The 19662-nt window shown below is 43.4% G+C and overlaps 1 protein-coding gene across 1 annotated transcript in view; it reads right to left on the bottom strand.

Annotated features, from left to right (window-relative positions):
• Positions 1-18856, bottom strand: part of adamtsl4 (ADAMTS-like 4) — a 33811-nt gene extending 14955 nt beyond the window's left edge. The window contains 6 exon segments of the mRNA XM_029452142.1: positions 1496-1598; positions 12360-12581; positions 12583-13027; positions 13841-14448; positions 16946-17009; positions 18639-18856. Of these exon segments, the coding sequence (XP_029308002.1) occupies positions 1496-1598; positions 12360-12581; positions 12583-13027; positions 13841-14448; positions 16946-17009; positions 18639-18661 (1465 nt within the window). The 5' untranslated portion in view covers positions 18662-18856.
• Positions 18857-19662: the final 806 nt, after the last annotated feature.

The following is a 19662-nucleotide window of genomic DNA, read 5'->3' on the forward strand; positions in this document are numbered from 1 at the left end:
GTATACTGTAAGAAAAATACTCTACCATTAGAGGTATTGTAGCTTGTCTCTGGATATCTGGGTGCATTACGCAAAATTTGGGAAATGTTGCATATCAACGAGAAGGGCCATTTTGGATTTTAGTAGCTATTTTATCCACTGGATTACACAAAAACACAACAGATATGCCACAAAATACATTGTTGCAATACTATATTACATACACCATAATGTATTATATATAGCTCACTCTTCCCTGCATGTCTTTGGATTTGCAGGAGGAAATCCACGCAGGCACGAGGGAAACATGCAAACTCCACACCCTCAAAGCTGTCTTGTTCTGACATCACACTACACAACTTATTTCCATGGTTTAAAGTTGTGTTACGTGATTACATAAAACTATGGACGCATGCTACTTCTAAAGCATCATTCATTGATTGTTTTTGGCCACCTGGTCAAACGTTGGGTTGATCTAGTTCTATCTGGCTCTACTCTCTCACAGTGTGTGTGTTGAGGAATTTCAGCCAGCTGATACAGTAATCACAAGCGGACAGACAGATACACACACATACAGGCACAAACATTTTTCCACATACTATCTCAGGTCCATTAAGCCATTCATCTACAGTACAAGCACAATTGGCAATAAGCTCATATTGTAAATACACAAAGGCTTGTACACATAAGTCAAGTCTAATGACAAATACTGTTGATATCATCTCACAGCTGTGTTTCTCTCTACTCTATTTCTCTTCCCCTCCTCCAATCTCTCATTCCCAAACCCCCATGTTTGTAATATTCTCTCTATCCACTCTTCCTTTTCTCTCAAATACCTCAACTATCTGTTTAGTGTTTTCTCTCTTTCTTTCCCTCCAGTATTGTAAAACAAAGATAAATAGACACAATCTCCACTGCGCTGAACTATTGTAACAGGAAAGCAAACAAACACCCTGACACACTCACACATACAGTACGTAGAAACAAAGACACAAACAACACAAGCCACGTACTCTCCATTTGCTCCCAGTAGTCATGTGACAAAACACTTGCATCCCATCACCTCTCACCTCCCCTTCTCTGTCTCTCTCTCTTTCTTTATCTCACGCAGTAGGAATCTGTGTGCTTAGTCAGAGCTGGGAGGAGAAGCTTGGCAGGAGAGGAATGGAGATGTTGGACAAATGAGAGGAAAACGAGAGAAGGGAGAGCGTTTTTGTGCAAAGAATAAAGGCAGATCGAGTTCCAGTCATTCTCTTTCCCTCTTGACTCTCCCCACCATCGACGCTACATGTAAAGTCAATGAGAGGAGGAGTTGTGGTGACTTGAGCATGTAAGGAAGGGCCTGGCAACACACACTAATACCAGAGTAACATTTAACTCACTTAATCACAGCTTTTATTTAGTGACGCTTTGTCACCCCCCCCCCCTCTCTCCGAGCATTTAATTCTCACAATAAACCCAAAGTACTGTGCAGCTAAACCCTAAACTACCATGTGTGTGTTAACTCAGTACTCACCCTCAGTGAAAGGTTCCCAGTTGTAGAGGCGACCCATGAACTCCTGGGTGTTAAAGGCTGCACACTGCTCTGCTCTGGAGTCCAACGCACCTCCGCCACACACCTGGAGGACAGAAACACAGGGTTTAAAATGTAGCGCCACACATTCAACGAAAAGAAATCCTCCCGGCTATTAAACCGGCGGTTGTTTCGCTCTCACTTCCCGGAGAAGTAAGGGTGGAGTGGCCTGTAGTGATTAAGAGGCGGCAAAGGAAATACAGCTAATAAAGAAGGGGTGAATTATTTCGATATCATAAAGAAAAGCCCAAACGAGCCATTTCCATACACACAAACACACAAACACATACACACATGTAGTCTTCGTGCTGCTCTTGGCAGTCAGCGAGTGTATTAGCACCATATGGAAATAATAGATATTTTGGAAGCGGCTGCTCATATAAACCCACCGTGGCTTTGCATGACCACAGAATGTGATGTGCATGTGCGCTTGTGTGTGTGTGTGTGTGTGCGCGTGTGTGTATGAGCACATGTCGGGCTTGAGCTCGTTCAAGCAGAGTCCTTATGGAGCCGTACAGTGGAAAGAGTTTCAGCATACCTGCACTTAAACAACAGCTGAAACATCAGGCAGACACGACTCTGCTGGTTTATAGTGTACTGACTATAACTGACATTGCCCAAGTCCTATTGGACACGCACGCACACATTCAGTGGGTAATATTGTACTTTTAAGCCACCTTAAAATTAATATAATATAATAATAATCAATGAAATTACACATTTTAAATCCCCTTCCTATCAGCCTCAGCTGCACTTTGTTTACAGGCTATCTATAAGTTGTTAGCCTGCTTACATGCTAAAAAGATAGTGAACATGGTAAACATTGCTAGTGGACCGACTTCGTTACCTTTGGACATAGATAGATTTTCCCCCTGCCATGATAAGCTTACTGTCTGCTAGCAATCAAGTTAACTCAAAGCAAGTCAAGTCACCTTTATTTATAAAGCACATTGAAATACGACTCACGTTGACCACAGTGCTGTACAGACCAGAGCAGGTAGCTACAATCACAAATAAAAGAAACACCGACATAAACATCAATGCATCAGCAAGTCAAACAATCCGCCGCATCAGGAGGATTTAATTGCTTGTGAGTAATAATATGTTTTTAGCCTGGACTTAAAATAGTTAATGGAGGCGGCAGAGCTGATTGGGAGGGGGGGGTGTTGTTCCACAGTCTCGGGGGAGCAACAGTAAGTGAAAAGTCACCCCTGAGCTCAAGTTTAGACCACGGGACAGCCAGGAGCCTCGAGTCAGCCGACCTGAGGCTCCAGGGTGTGCGATGTAGGAATGATATTCTCAAGATCTGTGAATGAGAGTAAAGGCTTGATTTTGGCAATAGTACAAAGCTGAGAAAAATGGATTTTACTACCACATTGACCTGCTTGTCAAACTTAAAGGTGGACAAGGTATTTAAAATTGTGTTGAACAACGGTGGACAGAATGCCAAGACTGTTTGGTGATCACTTTGATGGAGTCAGGGGAGCCAAGAAGGACAACTTTAGACTTGCTTTCATTCAGCTGGAGGAAGTGTCAGGTCATCCAACGCTTTATGTCCTCAAGGCAGTTCATGAGACTGATTAGATTATACTGCTCGTTCGTTTTCAGGGGGAGATAAAGCTGTATGTCATCGGAATAACACTGGAGCGGTAGCTTCACATTTAAAGGACAGATGTGAGAGTGCCAAACGATTACTTTAAGTACATTTGGCTGATTATACTATACTATTGTTGTACTTTTATTTGAGAAAAGGATCTTCATAATTCTTCCACTGCTGCACTCACACACTCAGCTTCATCAGGTTTACAGCCCTCTGATATACATCTGGCTGAAACACACACTCACTCACTCACACACACACACACTCTCTCTCTCTCTCTCTCTCTCTCTCATCTCTCTCTCTCTCTCTCTATCTGTCTCTCTCTCTATCTGTCTCTCTCTCTCTCTGTCTGTCTCTCTATCTGTCTCTCTCTCTCTCTGTCTCTCTCTCTCTCTCTCTCTCTCTCTCTCTCTCTCTCTCTCTCTCTCTCTCTCTCTCTCTCTCTCTCTCTCTAGCATGCCGCACACAAAGCTCTCAGATTTCCTTCCATCTCTAATCTCTGTCAGCTCCACAATCATCTTGTCTTTCACTCTCTTTCTTTGATTCGTTCCTCTTGTGTTATTTTTGTGGATCCCTCTTCACTCACACAGCTGTCACAAACAGCTGGGAAGTTCCTAGTCACTCATCTGGGGAGACAAAGAGCAAGGGAGTAGTCAAGGTTTATACTCACACTCAAACACACACGCACGCACGCACACACGCACACACACACACACGCACACACACACACACACACACACACACATTCAGTCACAGATTGACATTTCCCATGTGAACCAGCCTCTGCGACAAAGTGTAACTAAAAGACTCTCATGGATAAAAAGTCAAAGCATGCGCTCACTGACATTGGCCTTAAGCTGAATTTCACACTTTCACTGTGTGTGTGTGTGTGAGAAAAAGAATGTATGTCGCCGTCATGTCACAAGGCACTCAGAAGGATCATCTATTGTTTCTTTTCCAGTAGAGTGTGAAACCAGCTCATGAAACTTTATGTGGTACGCTGCGCCAGTTTCACACTGCTGAAACAGACTCATTGTTGTGTTACTTATGGGGGACATTTTATAGTCTGGTTCAAGCCACTTATATTAGAATGTGTGTTTTAGCATGCGGGGGGCGCTTGAGGGTCAGTGTACGCATGTGACCTGATGTTTTTAAGTAACCGTGTAAATCTGTCTCGGATGTGTGTGAAATGTGGTTGGTAATGGTTGTAAATATTTCTGCAGGACATAAACATGTTGGGCCCCATTTCAAACAGGATAGTTTCTTTGTATCTGTACATGTGTGTGTGTGGGTGTGCCTCTAAGACCATAAACAATACGTGGACAACACAAGGACTAGGATGCTGTGTGTGTGCAGCTATGGGACGTTACAGTGAAAGAAAAGAAAGAGCTTCCATACAAGACAAAAAGGGGGATGTAAAGTCAGGAGTGTGTATTCATGTGTTGCCGATTGTATGAGCGCTACAGGGCGAGTGGATTCTTCTCCCAAAAGAGAGTTGAGGGTGTGTAAAGACATTGGGAGGCTAATGGACTGAAAGGGGAAGTAAAGTGAGAGGAAAAACTGGTGTTTCATGGATCTGGAGGAGAATTTGTGTGTTGTTGTAAGAACTCATATACTTTGATGTTCCCTTATTTACTATGAGTACAGGGTTAAGGGGTCTCCCCATAACCACCAAGGGGAGCGTGAACAGAAGTGGTGACAGGAGGGGGGAGGGAGAAAGGGCGAGTGCCCGTTATTGAATAGGCCAAGGAGGGGAGGGAAAAGAGAGCGATTGCTTGTACAGAAGTAAAATACTTAAAGGTGGTGTGTTGAGGGAGAGGATGAGTCTGGGCCTGTGGATGAAATCAAAACGCTCAAACCACAAGTACACTCCAAACAGAGTCAAAACAATTAAATGATGTAGCAGCAACATAAAAAAAAAAAGTTTTAAAAAGACTCTGTTACTTGCCTCGTGTCAGTTTATTAAGCTGTGTATCTACAAACTACACTGTAGATAACACGGGAAGAATTCAAAGTATCTCTGAGTAATCTGATTCAGCATGACAATATGTTTGGCCTTTAGCCTTTATTGTTGTGTGAGTGTCTGTCACTAGAGATTTATACAGGAAATGAAGGAAGAAACATGTGCAACGAAGGTCCCTGACTGGAATCTGAATCTGATTTAACCACAAAGTCACCAGGAAAGCAAAGTTGTCGTTATTTTTGACTTTTTATTGATAAAGCTGGGTATCAAACCTCAATACTTTTTTGGTACTGGCTGAAATGTAGCACAGAATATCAAAAAACTATAAAGTGCCGGAAGCAGGCGTTGCACGTCTGGTCATATTTATAATGTTGTTTATGTATTCTGTCTGGGTTCTAGATTTGAATCCACATTTTTCTTTTCAATTTCTGCAAAGTTGTTGTTTGGCTGCTTGGGTTTTTATACAACATTTAACATTTGAGAACTTCAGCGTCTTTTGTTAAATACAACAACAACAAAAACATATGAGGCATTTCACAAAGTACTGTTTTAGTATTGGTACCTAAACTTCGGTATTATTTACTCTATAATTAAGGCTGGGAATTACTTTATTATCAAAAATAAGGTCTATTTTTCCTTGTAGTGTGAGCATTTTCCTTTTTTTGGTTAATATTGATGTAAAAAATACAGTCTCTTCCCACTTGGGTCTTGTTTTTGTAGTTATCATTTCCACTCCACGTGGCAATCAATCAGTTATAATAACATTATGTTCACTGAAGTAATGAATGAGGTCTGAAAACACTGCGATTACATCACTACGATGAAGTTCGACAGGAGCAAGAAACACGAGTGGTCTGACAATCAGACCGGATGTAAACAAGCCTACAGTTAAAACAGATTAAACTAAACCACTTGAAGTTGATAATAATCCCTCATTGTAACAAATCCTGGCTAAAACGAGAAAGCTAAGACCCAAGTTGTATAAAACAGTGATTTCCTTATAACTGCAACACATTCCTTAAATACAATCAAAGTCTTCTGGATCGGTAAGTTAACATAAAAGAAGCATGAAGTGAAAGATAGAAAAACTGGCTGCTACTGTCTGACAGGGTGGAAGATGGATCGCAGCAGAGAGCAGGTGAGAGACAAGTGAATACAGCTGAAAGAGAGACAGTCGGTGTTTTTGTACGGGAGCTGTGAAAGCTACAGATGTGTTTTACTGCCAGGGTGAGGGCAGGAGAGAAAAAGCCTGTGGGCAATATAATGGAGTATGGGAAGGAGGAGGGGGGGCTAAAAGCTTTGTTCTGTGCACACACACACACACACACACACACACACACATCACAAATGCCACACACATACAAACCTATCCTGGTCACACATAGTGCTCTTACGTGAAACACAAACACCAACCCAGGCAAGACTAATGACTTTTGAGGAGAACCAGATTATGAGGAGAGCGGGAACCTTTCACCACATGTGTGTTTCCGTAGGGAGAGCCCAGGTGACACGTCGTCATTCTCTATGCAAGTCTCTGCCTGCACAGCTGGCCATATCAACCTCAATACCACATACAGGTTAAGGCTGGCCGGTCATTCCTCAAGCATTACAGCGACATTACACAGACGAAACATCTGACCGCTGGCCCCTGCAGCCATAAATCAACACACTCCACACGCCAAGACTAATCACTGTATGCATGCACACAAATCCATGACATATGTTAATATGTGTGTGTGTGTGTTTGTCCTCAGTGATTAACATTCTCCGGCTAATCTTGTGACCGAGGCCGTGTTTCGGCACTTTGCAGGGCACCACCCAGCTCTCAGCCTTGACCCTGAGGGGGGAGAGTCTGGAGTCCTCCAGAGGAAACACTGCTCATCTATCAACATACAAAGGAGGCCCCGTGCTGCGCCAGACGAACGGCAAGAAATGTCGCTGTTATTCTGAGGAGAAATTTGAGTTTGAGCATTAACTGTTCTAGGCAAAGAAAAGAAAAGAAAAAGAGAAGACAACACTAGATAAACACTGTAACCACAAGATCAATAAATGAAACCAGAACAGACAATCTTTCCATGTTCCACTTTCCATGTAGCAGCTCTACCAACCCACATCTTATTTCTACAAACCAGTGCAGTGATAACTGTGATATAACACATACTTTTCATAATAACACATGGGCGTGTGTGTGTGTGTGAGAGAGAGAGAGAGAGAGAGAGAGAGAGAGAGAGAGAGAGAGAGAGAGGTAGGAAGTGTAGACAGCTATGCTATTTGTTTCCAGGGCTCGTTTTTATTAACAGTTCCAAATGTCTGCACCGAACTATGTAATAGAGCTTTTACTGTAGGCAGTAATGTTGCTTCCTCTGCCGGGAACCTTCTGCAATTGGATCTAAAATTGCAAAAGTTGGACTCCAAAATAATTGCTGCAGAAACTGTGTGATCTCTGTTTCTGGGATTGAATCTTTGGTTTGACTGTATTAGAAAGTTCATGATTTTGTGGCATATCTAGTTCTGTTATCGGTCTAATGTTTTGTATCTGTTACTCGGTGTTATTGCTGACCATCTTGGCCGGGACACAAATGAAGAAGAGATTTTTTTAAATATAAATGAGGCTTTCAGAGGAATAGTTCGACAATTTGGGAAATACACTTATCGCTTTCTTGCTGAGGGTTATATGTTGATTAAATATAAGGCTTCAACCAGCAGCTGGTTAGCTTAAAGCTTAAAGACTGAAAAAAGAATTGTAAAACTTATTGTGAGTTCCCAGGCGTTTATGTGCCAGACTATTTCCTTGAGTCACTGTTGACACTGACATGTCCGGGTTATTTTCCCGGATTAAACAAACAAGATATAACATGTTATTAGCGAGGCTGAGACTGAGACTGAGTCGGACGAGGTGTTCTGTTATGTTTCAGTCTTTGTGCTAAGCTAAATCCACCTATAGCTTCAGATTTAACTTACAGACATTAGACTGGAAACAATCTTCTCCTCTGACTCAAGGAAGCAAAAAGGCATATTTCCCAAAATGTCAACCTCTTCCTTTAAATAAAGATTACATTTTTAAAAGAGAGAGAGAAGTAAGAAAAGACAGATGAGGTGAGTGAGAGGAAAGGCAGAAAGGGATGAAAAGGAACATGAAAGAGTGAAACTCTCGCACACAGGAGCTGATATGAACAGACTTTAACAAGCAGAGGTACCTGCTTTTTGTAAAGAAGCAGGTTCTTCTGCTTGTTAAAGTCCTAAAGCAAAGTGAGTACAGAGCAGTGTAAATGAATCAAGGCGGTCGAGTGTTTGTGTGCGTGTTTGTGCTCGAGTCGCACGAACAACAACATCTGGGCCTGTTTGTCACTTCATGAGAACAACAGTAAGCGTGTGTGGCTCCGCGCTGAGAGCCGTAATAATACATTTCCAGTGTAACAACCTGCGTAATGACTGTGATTAGATCATCTGACTCTCGCTTCAGCGGCCTGAAGCCACGTCAGAGTGTAGAGCAGGCACAACACAAACTCCTCAGGTTTCGGCTGCAGGTGCGACATCAATAACATTTTTGTGTGTGTTTCAAGTATTATGTGTTTTTTAAGGTGCTATGTCTACTCAAGAGTGAAGGATGGGTTATGGAAGTGCTTTTTTCAGTCTTCAGTAGTACATGAAGCAGCATCCACTAGAGTTTAAGCTTGGACTGTATTAGCTCTGAAATGATTGGTCAATTAGTTGATTGACAGAAAAATAATCGGCAACTATTTATATAATCAATTAATCGTTGCAGATATTTTTCATAGTGTGTGTGAGAATTTGCTGCTTTTCTGTCAATCAATGTAAACTGAATATTTTGGGACTGGTCAGACACACTTTTTTCACAATTTCTTTGACATTTCATAGAATAAACAATCATCAGCAGATTAGTCGATAATGAAATAATCATTAATTTCAGCCCTAGTCTGTATGTAGCCTATATGCAACTCAGGAGATCAACATTTTCACCAACGCAGAGATTTCCCCCCGTCCCTGTTGGTAAATGACATCCTTGTGTTTTCTGCAATCAATCTTATTAAGCCATGTGGTGAACTTCTACCTACATGCATCTTAAATCCACGTGCTTCTGATCTCCCCTCACTTGCTGTCGCAAAGGCACACACTGTTAGTGAGTCTTGGCAAATATTTGCTCTAAAGAGGACAGAAAGAGGAGCTAAGGCGAGAGGGAACGCTGAGAGAATCATGAGAAAGGAAAGGACAAGAGAAGAGGAGCGTGTCTGCCTCAAGCTGGTGTGTCTCTTCGTTTTTCTTTCTTTCAGGCAGCTTCTTCTCGTATTCCACCTTTTCCTCCCCTCTCCCTCTGACAGAATAACTTCTCCTCTTGTTACACTCTGTGCTCCCTCTCACACACACACACACACACACACACACACACACACACACACACTTTCAACTTCTCTCTCTCTCTCTCTCTCTCGCTCACACAAGCACTCTTTTCCATGAATCCCTCTCTTCCTCTGACACAAACTTCCTCTTGTCTTCCTGCAGAATGTCTCTCTCACCATCTCACTATTTGTTGCTGCCTCCCTTTTCTCCTGTCTCCTCCACTAACAGGAGGGCCTACGTCCTTCCAAACACACACCTAAACACTCATCCTCATAAGCCTTCATCTCCATTTCTTCTTTTCCTCACTCCCTCCCCACCTTTTCTCTCCCCTCGCCCTTTAGTTCATCCTGCCACTACTGTGTGCGCATTTTCTAAAAACAGTGCTCTCTTTCACTACTACTTAACTGCGTCACTTCCTTCACTCTTACACACGCACACGCACACACACACACACACACACACACACACACACACACACACACACACACACACACACACTATGTTCCCCTTTTGCCCTTCTCATTTCCTCTGTCCCTCTCAGTTCCCCACTTGCTTCTACGTAAAAAAAAAAAAACACACACATACACACAGCCAATCACACTTGTGGTGGGCTTCAGGCACAGTGTGTTATGACAAACACACCTAATACATAATAGGATGTGTCACACTCAGTCTGGCTCACTCCCTCAATCACACACACACACACACACACACACACACACACACACACACACACACACACACACACACACACACACACACACATATAAATAGTACAAGCCCGGGCAAAGTCCTGCTTTCATCAGCACTTAAAACCTACATTTAAACAATGAAAAGACATAAAAATGTGGACCCTGCAGGAGCAAACAAGGCTAAAGCATAGGCTAATGTTGGGTAAATATGTAACCCAATGAGTCAGGCTGAGCCGTCACTGGACTGCTATTAGCGCTGCTGGCACACACAGGGCGAGTATTATGCCAGCTACTAAATCTGTTTCAACATGGGGACTATCACACAGAGCCGGGCGGAGACAGAAGGGAAGAAAAAGAGAGGGATGAAAGAGGCCAATAGAGGCTGCCAAATTATCTAAAGAGAGAAAAGTCAAGAGCCCACGAGTGCCAACCTGGCCCCAAATTGAAGTGTCTACTTCCCCTCCACGAGAGCCAGTTGTGGAAATACCATGCGAGAGTGAAAAGAGTGTGTCGGGTGACGGTGTGTGTGTGTGTGTGGTATTTAACTTTAATCTTATCATCTCCTCCTAAACTCTCACTTAAAACAGACCTGCTACAAGCGGTATGCTGGAGTACATAACCCGGTCACATGTCACAGTATCTTTGGCAAATCTTAAAAGCGTCGTGGATCAGTTTACTTGATCCATCCATGGTTGATCGATGTTCATGCAACTCAAGCAGGAATGATACTTTCTCACCACTGCAGTACTCCCAGTAGTAGCCCCAGAGAAATGTCATTTCATATTGTGTTTTTTAGTATTTTGCCTTTTATCTAGGTCTCGTTAACTTTTTATTTATTTATAGAAACAGAAATGTTGATTAATGTATGTTGTCAATATCGATAAATAAAATCAAACCTATGTTAACTTTCAGCACAGGACACATTTTGACACACGCACATTTCAGAGGCTACCAAAATCCCCAGGTATCATGCATAACATCCATAAATCTTTTACAAGATGCCTCACTACAACGATTTACTTACTTACTAACCGAAGGCAGACGCTGCAATTGCAGGTGTTACATTTTTGTGATTGCAATGAAAATACATTCAAGATGAAGTCTGTGACTTTCCACACTATTGTCGCTCACTCCAGGGACGAGAATTGATTGATTGAAGTTTTAAAAAATGGCAAAGATGGTGGAAGGTTGTGTGAAAGCCTTGCTGTTAATCTGAAGCAGCCATTGCAAAAAAGTGGAAAAACGTGCACGCTAGCCAAATGTGAACAGCTGATTTAGATTAACATATGTAAAATGTGTCATGTGTTAATGCCAGGACAGGTGCCGCCAAATATATCCTGGTTTTTATGCTTTCAAATATTTCATAATACCAATAGATACAGAATATTAACAATATATTAATGAAAAGACATCGTGGCTACGATCTCTAGGAGAAACATGTGATCGCTGAAAACTCTTTATCCACAATATTCACTCTCAATCTCACATTTAATTGAGTGAAATCAAGCGTGGCATTCCTGTATCAGTGAAACCTGAGTTACTGCGAGGTCGACCTCAGTTTCTCACCTGTGGGTCGAGGATGAGATGGCCCGTCTGACACGACCGGCCTGTCTGTGTTTCGGGCTGCTCTTTTTGGCAGCACGTACGAACACTTTGCTACTGATAAGGTATGGAGCAGGTCGCAACACCAATCATCACTGCAGGCACCGAGCCAGACAGGACATTAAATCGATACACACTGACACACACACATTTACACACACTAGTACGCAGGTTCTGGCACATATTTATACTCACACGTATGTGCAATCAGTCGCAAAGACACGTGTATAGCTTCACAACGGAGGTGTGTATTCTGGGTCGCAACCAGAATACACAAACATGCCTTGGAGCAGTTGCAGTCAGTTTCCATCCGATTGCTCAAAGACAACTGGCTAGTGTTGGAGCGGGGGAATGATTTACCTATCAAATACACTCTGCTGACCTTCAACTCCTCAGTTTATGCCCGCCTAACTGCTCCCTTCAACACACAGCATGAATATAAATCAGGCATGACTGCAGGCTGAGTAAAGCAGAGGCGAGCAGGGGACACACACTGAGGAGCTGGTATGAACGTGAACTACTGAGATTATTAAAAGGGTGTGAAAGTGGAGTATTTATTTTATTTCTGGGGTTCATGGGGGAAGATCTTACCTGCGAGAAACACCTTTGGTACTCCTTCTCCGGCCCAGAGCACCTGTACACCTGAGCTCCTCTTTCTCCATCCCTGCCGGATTCCACTCCCAGGTGTGGGTTGTGGGGGTGCTGCAGTGGGTAGATGTTGCCGGCAGGTGGGAAGCCTTGGTGGAGCTCCCTGTCTGTCTGTCTGTGCATGGTGCTGGAGCGGTGGAGAGGAGATGAAAAAGGTGACTGCAATGGCAGGAGAGTTTGGGCGGGAGAGAGGAGGGATGGGAGGAGGAGGTGCGGTGACGGAGTGCCAGTCAAACCGGTGGCGGTTGGGAAGCAGAGATGGCGATGAGGAGCGTGAGAAAGGGTGAGAGGGTGGGACTCTTGCCCTCCTGTGCTCTGTATTGGTTTGTGGGAGTCTGTCAACGTGGCGGTGTGGGTAGCCAGTTGTGGTGGTCATCGTGGGAAACTCCTCAGCAGCAGGCGTCTTGGTGCTCTCCTCCTCCAGGCGCCTCCCCGCCTCCCTGTCTTCTCCATCACTCCCTGTCACTTCTTCCTCTCTCCTGTTGTTCTCTGTGTCGTCTTCATTGTCGGTGCCGTTAACAGTGTGGCGAACCTGCCGGTTGGGACGGTGTAAAGGCAGAGAGAACGGGACCCTGCCGTACCCAAACTGACCTGGACGGATGGCAGAAGACCTGCGAGTCAAATAGAAAGGCACAAAAAAAGGAAGAAGAAACAGGAAGTATTTAGAGATGTACAGAAAGAGAGAGAGGCAGTGACAGAGATTAAGAAAACAGAAAGACATGATATATTTCAGATACAGCTCATGTTAGCTGTCCAACATAATCATAGCTGACATTGAGTAAGCAGGCTGCAGTGAGTTGGCAGAGTAATGCAGTTCCTGTTGGTAAGACACAAGCCAGAAGTAATGATGTAATAGCAGAGCAGATACCAGCTATAGGCATAACTCCAACTCCCAACACTCAAACATCATAACAAACTCTCTCTAATGCCTAAACAATGTCCGTACTTTTACTAATGGCACCTGAATGAATCCTGAGCATGTGCATCAAATAGTAATCAGAGGAATCTTTTATTTTGTTGATGAGTTTTCACTGTGTTACAGTTCCCAGGGATCACAGAGGTTTTAAAACAATGTCATCAGTATTTTTTTTGCCGGCAAGGCAAAACTCACTTCCTGTGTGCTGCATTCATTTTAATGGAAGAACTTGCGCTGCTTAGCAAAGCACGTGTAAAAGCTTCCGTTAACTGGAAAATTGAATGAATCAGTGTTTCTGTATTGTCCACTGACCTTTGACCTTCAAAAATATAAGAAAATTATGAAAGTTAGTGATTTATGAGCCAAACTAAAACTGGATGTTTAAGACTAATAGAGTTAAAACATCGGATTATGATATGTTGTCCCATAAACCAAAATACATACTGAGGGATGTTTTGAAGTTGAAAAATTAACTTATATCTGTGATAAGCTAGACTCTCTCACTCACCTCCTCGCAGGCAAACCCTCCCGATTGGTGGAGACTGACCTTCTGCTCCCTGCAGCCCTCGCTGCTCCTGGATTGGTCGGCCTCCTGATAGTGCGTGCTGGCTGGTTGTAGCCGTGAGAAGGAGCGTGGTAGGGAGATCGGTAAACTGACACATGTTCTTGATTGGTTGGGGAGAATTCTGGCTGGTAAAAAGAAGGGTTTGGATTGGCCTGTCCCGGTAGAGGAGCTCCTCCTCCTCCTCCTCCACCACCTCCTCCTCCTCCTCCCGCTGTGTTGGTATTCCGATACAGAGACAATCCTGGGTTGTGATTGGCGGAGACAGACGGGGAGTGATAAGGCTGGTGTTGCCCGGGGTAACGAGGAGGGTAGTAGGGGTGGACAGGTGAGATGACAGGACCTTCGATGCCCCCGGGCAAATAGCCTGCCCAGTTAGGTGGAGAATGGGAGAGGTGAGGGTTGTGTTGAGGTGGAGGAGGTAAACACTTCCTGCTCCTCTGTGAGACGCCCACGCCGCAGGTCTGAGAGCAGTCAGACCACTCCCCCCAGTCAGACCACACCCCCTCCACAGGCTCCACCTCAAACACCTGTCTTGACCTTCTGCCCGCCACCTGGCACACACACACACACACACACACACACACACACACACACACACACACAGATTAACCAATGAGCTCCCTGCTACCAGACTATAAAGAAACTATATGATTCTACATAATAATAATAATAATAATAATAATAATAATAATAATAATAATAATAATAATAATAATAATAATAATAATAATAATAATATCATTAATGGCGCTGAAACTCTATCAATTTATCTTCAGATATTTATTTTTTCTTCATAGGTTACATAGTCATCCAAACTTCCCAGTGTCTTGTTTTGTGGTCACGACTTCTGTGATGTCGTCTTGTTTTATGCAAACAAAAGTCAAAACCCAAAGATATCCAGATATACGATATATAACTCATAACAAAGAAAAGTGGAGGGCAATAAATAAGTCAGTAAAAAAGTCTGTTTGGCTGGTACTTTAATTAAATATAAAGTGCTCTACAACTGGCTGTAACTTAACTCTTCTGCAAAAAGGTTAAAACTGCCAGCCTTGGCAACATTTTTAAAAAGTACTTAACTTTGCAAAAACAGTGCCATTGCAAAATCAGAAATCTCTGGAGGGACTTATTTCTTCACAGAAACTAAGTCCACTGATGAGCTGCAGTCTCGTGAGTTTCCTTTCTCCAAGGCCAAAATATAAATCCTGAACTTTTCATCGTTCAGTCAGGCTTAGAGGAGACTCAGTCACCTGCCAGCAGCTTATGAGCATATGGTTAAGTTCATTGGAGTTGGTGTCATATGAATGCGCAGTAAAAATGACAAAATTGGGTCTGCTCTGGCATTGCATGTGTGTTTGTATTCATATGTGTTTGCATGTATAAGGGTGCCAGATCAGGCTTTGATGTCTTCCTCTGTGGCTGCAGAACATGTTTCTCCTCTCATTTCATAACTGAAGCATTGGCCTGGTTGGCAGAGCGGCAAACGTGAGAGCTGAACAAAAGTTTCCATTCAGAAAGAACCAAAACATAAATCTACGCTCCACTTCTCCCTTCTCTCTCTCTCTCTCTCTCTTGAAGTGTGTACATATGAGTGTACAAAAATGCAAGTAAACATACTGTACAAACTGTTTGTGGGTTTGTGAAGAGAGAGGAAAGGTGTGAGAGGTATTCTTGTTTGTTTGTGTTTCTATGCATGTGCCTGTGTGCTCCAAGACTGTATTATCCAGATTAAAAGAGTTCCTGTCTGTGTCTGAGGTAAAATGGCAGGAGGGTGGGAGAAAAGGAAAGAGAAAGGGGTGAGAGAGATGAGGCAGACAGGCAGACAGGCCTAATGACTGAGTGTGTGTGTGTGTGTGTGTGTGTGTGTGTGTGTGTGTGTGTGTGTGTGTGTGTGTGTGTGTGTGTGTGTGTGTGTGTGTGTGTGTCGGTGTGTCGGTGGAGTGTGTGTGTTTCTGGAGGGGAGTTGTGGTTGTTGTAATGAGTGACATCAAACACACAGCTGCCACATAACTGGGACCATTAATGAGCTCCGTGCAGTGACCCTGCAGCAGCTACCGCTGACCTCTGGAGCTACTGGTTAAACTCCTGCGACACTGTACTGCCAGGCCCGAAACAGAGAGGAGTGTAGCTGTGCACTCTGCCTCCCCTGTTATTACATGTTTTAAACAAATGACTGTACTACTGTGCGCCCCTTTAAAGGATCTGTTTTCAATTCTATCTTAAAACAATACGGACATGCCCATATCATATGTACATTAAACTCTTTTTAATGGTGCAACTATTCCTCCTTTCCATAATGGCAGTGAAGAGATCCAATTATTAACCAGTTTATTGTCATAAAGACACGTTTTGGCTTCAACAGGGTCAACATGCAACACTTTACTTATAGCAAGCGAAATAAACTATTTAAAAACCCAAAGAGATCATCAGGAAACTGCATTGTCACAGTTACTGCTCTTGAATAAAACAGAAAACAGAAACTGTAACAAAAATAGTTTCCAAAGTTCAGCCGAAGTTTGCTTCATCAGAAATCAAGGGGCTATCTTTCAAAGGTAAAGTCTCTTTAGTACCAAATTCCCTCTGTGTTTTCTTGTTAACACAAAGATGAAAAGTATTACTAAGAAGACCTGAAGGTACCCATTTGATTTGACTGACTCCGGCCGGTGAAGCCTCACATTAGCTTTGGTTGAACTTTGGCATCGGATGGAAACGCTGCATGCCACATAACCGCAATGGTCTCCAGCTGAGGACGTTTGCTGCATTTCATACCCCTATCTCTCTCCCCGTTAACAGTATGCCTCTTCATTGTCCAATGAAAGCAAAACAACGCCCAAAAACAATCTTTAAAAATGTTTTTAAAAAGAGATCTCTTCGCTGTCAGCATGAACATTTGCAGTGTCCGATAACTCTTTCAACGTACACATGGGCCAGTCAGGATTGTTTTAAGACATGAATCATGTGAATGTATCCCTTAATTGTCACCTTTCATCACCCTCTATCGTGATGATGTTTTGTGTGGATCTCACTTATAATGAGCTAGTGACTCACCTTCCTCTTGGCAGACTTGGTCACGGAGGTCGTGACCACCACAAAGCCCCACAGCACATAGAGCCTGGAGGGATGAAGAACGGAGGGTGGAAAAAGTGGCAGATATGCAGGATTTGAAACATCAGCAAGTAATATCTCTAATGAAGGACATAATTGTTCCATTACCTAAATGTCAAATTGGTATATGCATTGTGACCTCACAGAGACTTTCATTGTGCCTAATGGTCACCGTTTTCTTAAACCTTTCCTACAAATGTACATTTAGTTGAAAAACAGAAACGTGTTGAGTAAACCCCCAATCATATGTTCCAGTGACCTAACTGTACTTTAACAACCAATTATGCCACTATCTTTCCCACTATAGGTGGCGTGAGGTCCAGCGGGGGGGTGAACACATGTTTCTTTTTCCCCTTCAGGGGCTCACAGGCAAACATCTCAATCAATCTGGGGCAGCCTGGGAGGCGCTAACAAACTAATGGGTTTAAACAGCAAGTATGTTTTCCCTCGGCATGCCTCTCTCTGGGACTGTATACACCCTGAGGATGTGGCTTTAACACACACACACACACACACACACACACACACACACACACACACACACACACACACACAAACACACACACACACACACAAACCCCACACTTAATCCCCACACTTAATCAGTCACTAAGTCACATCTAAAATCATCTTGTACTGTGAGGTACTTTTTATCTGAGGTCTGATGTTCAAAGGATGTGGTTTATATTGTGGGATGGTGTTGAATGTCTCCTTTCATTTGGAGTTACACTTGGACATAAACTACTTTAGGAAGCATGCCCAACTACAGCACTCTCTTACTGATATTGAGTCTTTGAAGTCTTAGTTTTCCTTTTGAGGTGACACGTTTCAGATAACAACCTGTTTTAAAGAAATTCTGTTTCAATTTTTCTGTCCATACTTGTGGTTTATCACAACAATCTTCACAAAACTGCAGAGACAAGTGCATTGGAAACAGGTGGAATACCATCTCTTCATCTGCCAAGAAAATAGCCTCAACATGAAACTAAACGACTTGCTAAGAAGAACATTTCAGTGATCACCACGAGAACCAAACCATCACCACAATTACCAGTCCGCAGGCCACATGTAGTCAGAATAATTGGTCCCTTCTTCCCAGTGTGGTGCACCGCCGTGGTCTCTGGAAACTTCCCCACACCAGACTACATAACTACCCCAAAAACACAGACAAAGGTCCCGCACAGTCCGACACAACAGAGCCGCTCAGGCCGAAGTAACGACCCCCTACCCGGGTCCACGTTTCCCTGGCTGCTACAGTGGCACATTGTAGAATAAACTCAGAGTCGCGGGGACAGAGGGAAAGAGAGAGAGAGAGACAGAGAGAGAGGGAGACAGAGATATGCAACACGGAGGGAAACTCACAAAATAAACCTGCCCTGAGGAGAAAGACTCTAACCTAAACCCAGATGCCGTCGGGTAAATTCCTACCATATAGCCTGCAAAGCTTCCAGTGCGCAACAAGAAGACGTCGTGCGTAAAAGCCAAAACTTCGCCACAAAAACACTTTTGTTTTTGTTTTATTCTTCCACGCTTAACATAAACACTCAACCCGCTCATGCAAACCCCCACATGTGGCGTTGTGTACAAGCGGACTGAGAGAGGCGGCAGGTTGCAGCTGTAAAAGTCAAAGTTTTACCTGAATAGTAAACCGAGCCGCATGCTCCTCCAAGAGTCTCTCACAACAGATCTCACTCCGCAACTAATCACCGCTATTGATAATCAGTCCAGGTTTAGTGATCGGTTAGTGGTCCGTTCCAGTCCGAGCAGTCCTTAAAGAAATGTGATGAAGTCCTGCGAGGGCTTCTTCAGCTCTCTGTCTCTCTGTCCCCTTCCTCCTGTCACAGTCACTCCCAGTGATTTTAGCAGAGTGGGAAGTGTTCTGTTTTTTTCTCCCTCTCTCTCTTTCGGTCCGTTCACTCGACAACTTTTTTTTGGGTCCTTATTATAAACTGGTGTGACGCCTGGCAGCCAGGGGGCCAGAGGGGGGTTGGGGGGGGAGAGAGAGACAGGAGACACAAAATGGACAGATTACACAACTCTCTCCCTCTCTTTCACACACGCGCGCACACACACACACACACACACACACACACACACACACACGCACACGCACACACACACACACACACACACACACACACACGCACAACACACACACACACACACACACACACACACACACACACACACACACACACACACACACTTCTATGGGCCCTGACTAAGCTATAATAACTCTCGGAGCAGCTTTCTTAGTTGCACAATCCAACATAAGAATGCTACATTGTACTAGGTCACACTGATCAGGAGAAATGATCTACTCATTGTCGGAAACAGCTCTGAGTTGGCAGCATCTGCAGCAGGGAAGTACAAAGCTTTATGGGCTTACCAATGTGCCAAAACAAACACTAATTGTTCTATAACAAAGTGGAAAATTAATGTGGGAATTGGAAAAGTATTTTTTATATTTTGCATAAATGAAATATGACTGTTGACTCAGTGGCAGCATTTGGTTTGCTTTGCAGAAGATATTTTTGAATGATATAAACATGGCAGTGTTTTCTCATAACTGTTTAATGACATAAGTGCACGGAAACAGACATGCTCCACCAGATAACTGCACCCGAGAGACATGCCACTTCTGAGCAGGAATGATGACT

The sequence above is a fragment of the Cottoperca gobio genome, chromosome 16 (assembly GCF_900634415.1).
Source record: "Cottoperca gobio chromosome 16, fCotGob3.1, whole genome shotgun sequence".
Classification (NCBI taxonomy): domain Eukaryota; kingdom Metazoa; phylum Chordata; class Actinopteri; order Perciformes; family Bovichtidae; genus Cottoperca; species Cottoperca gobio.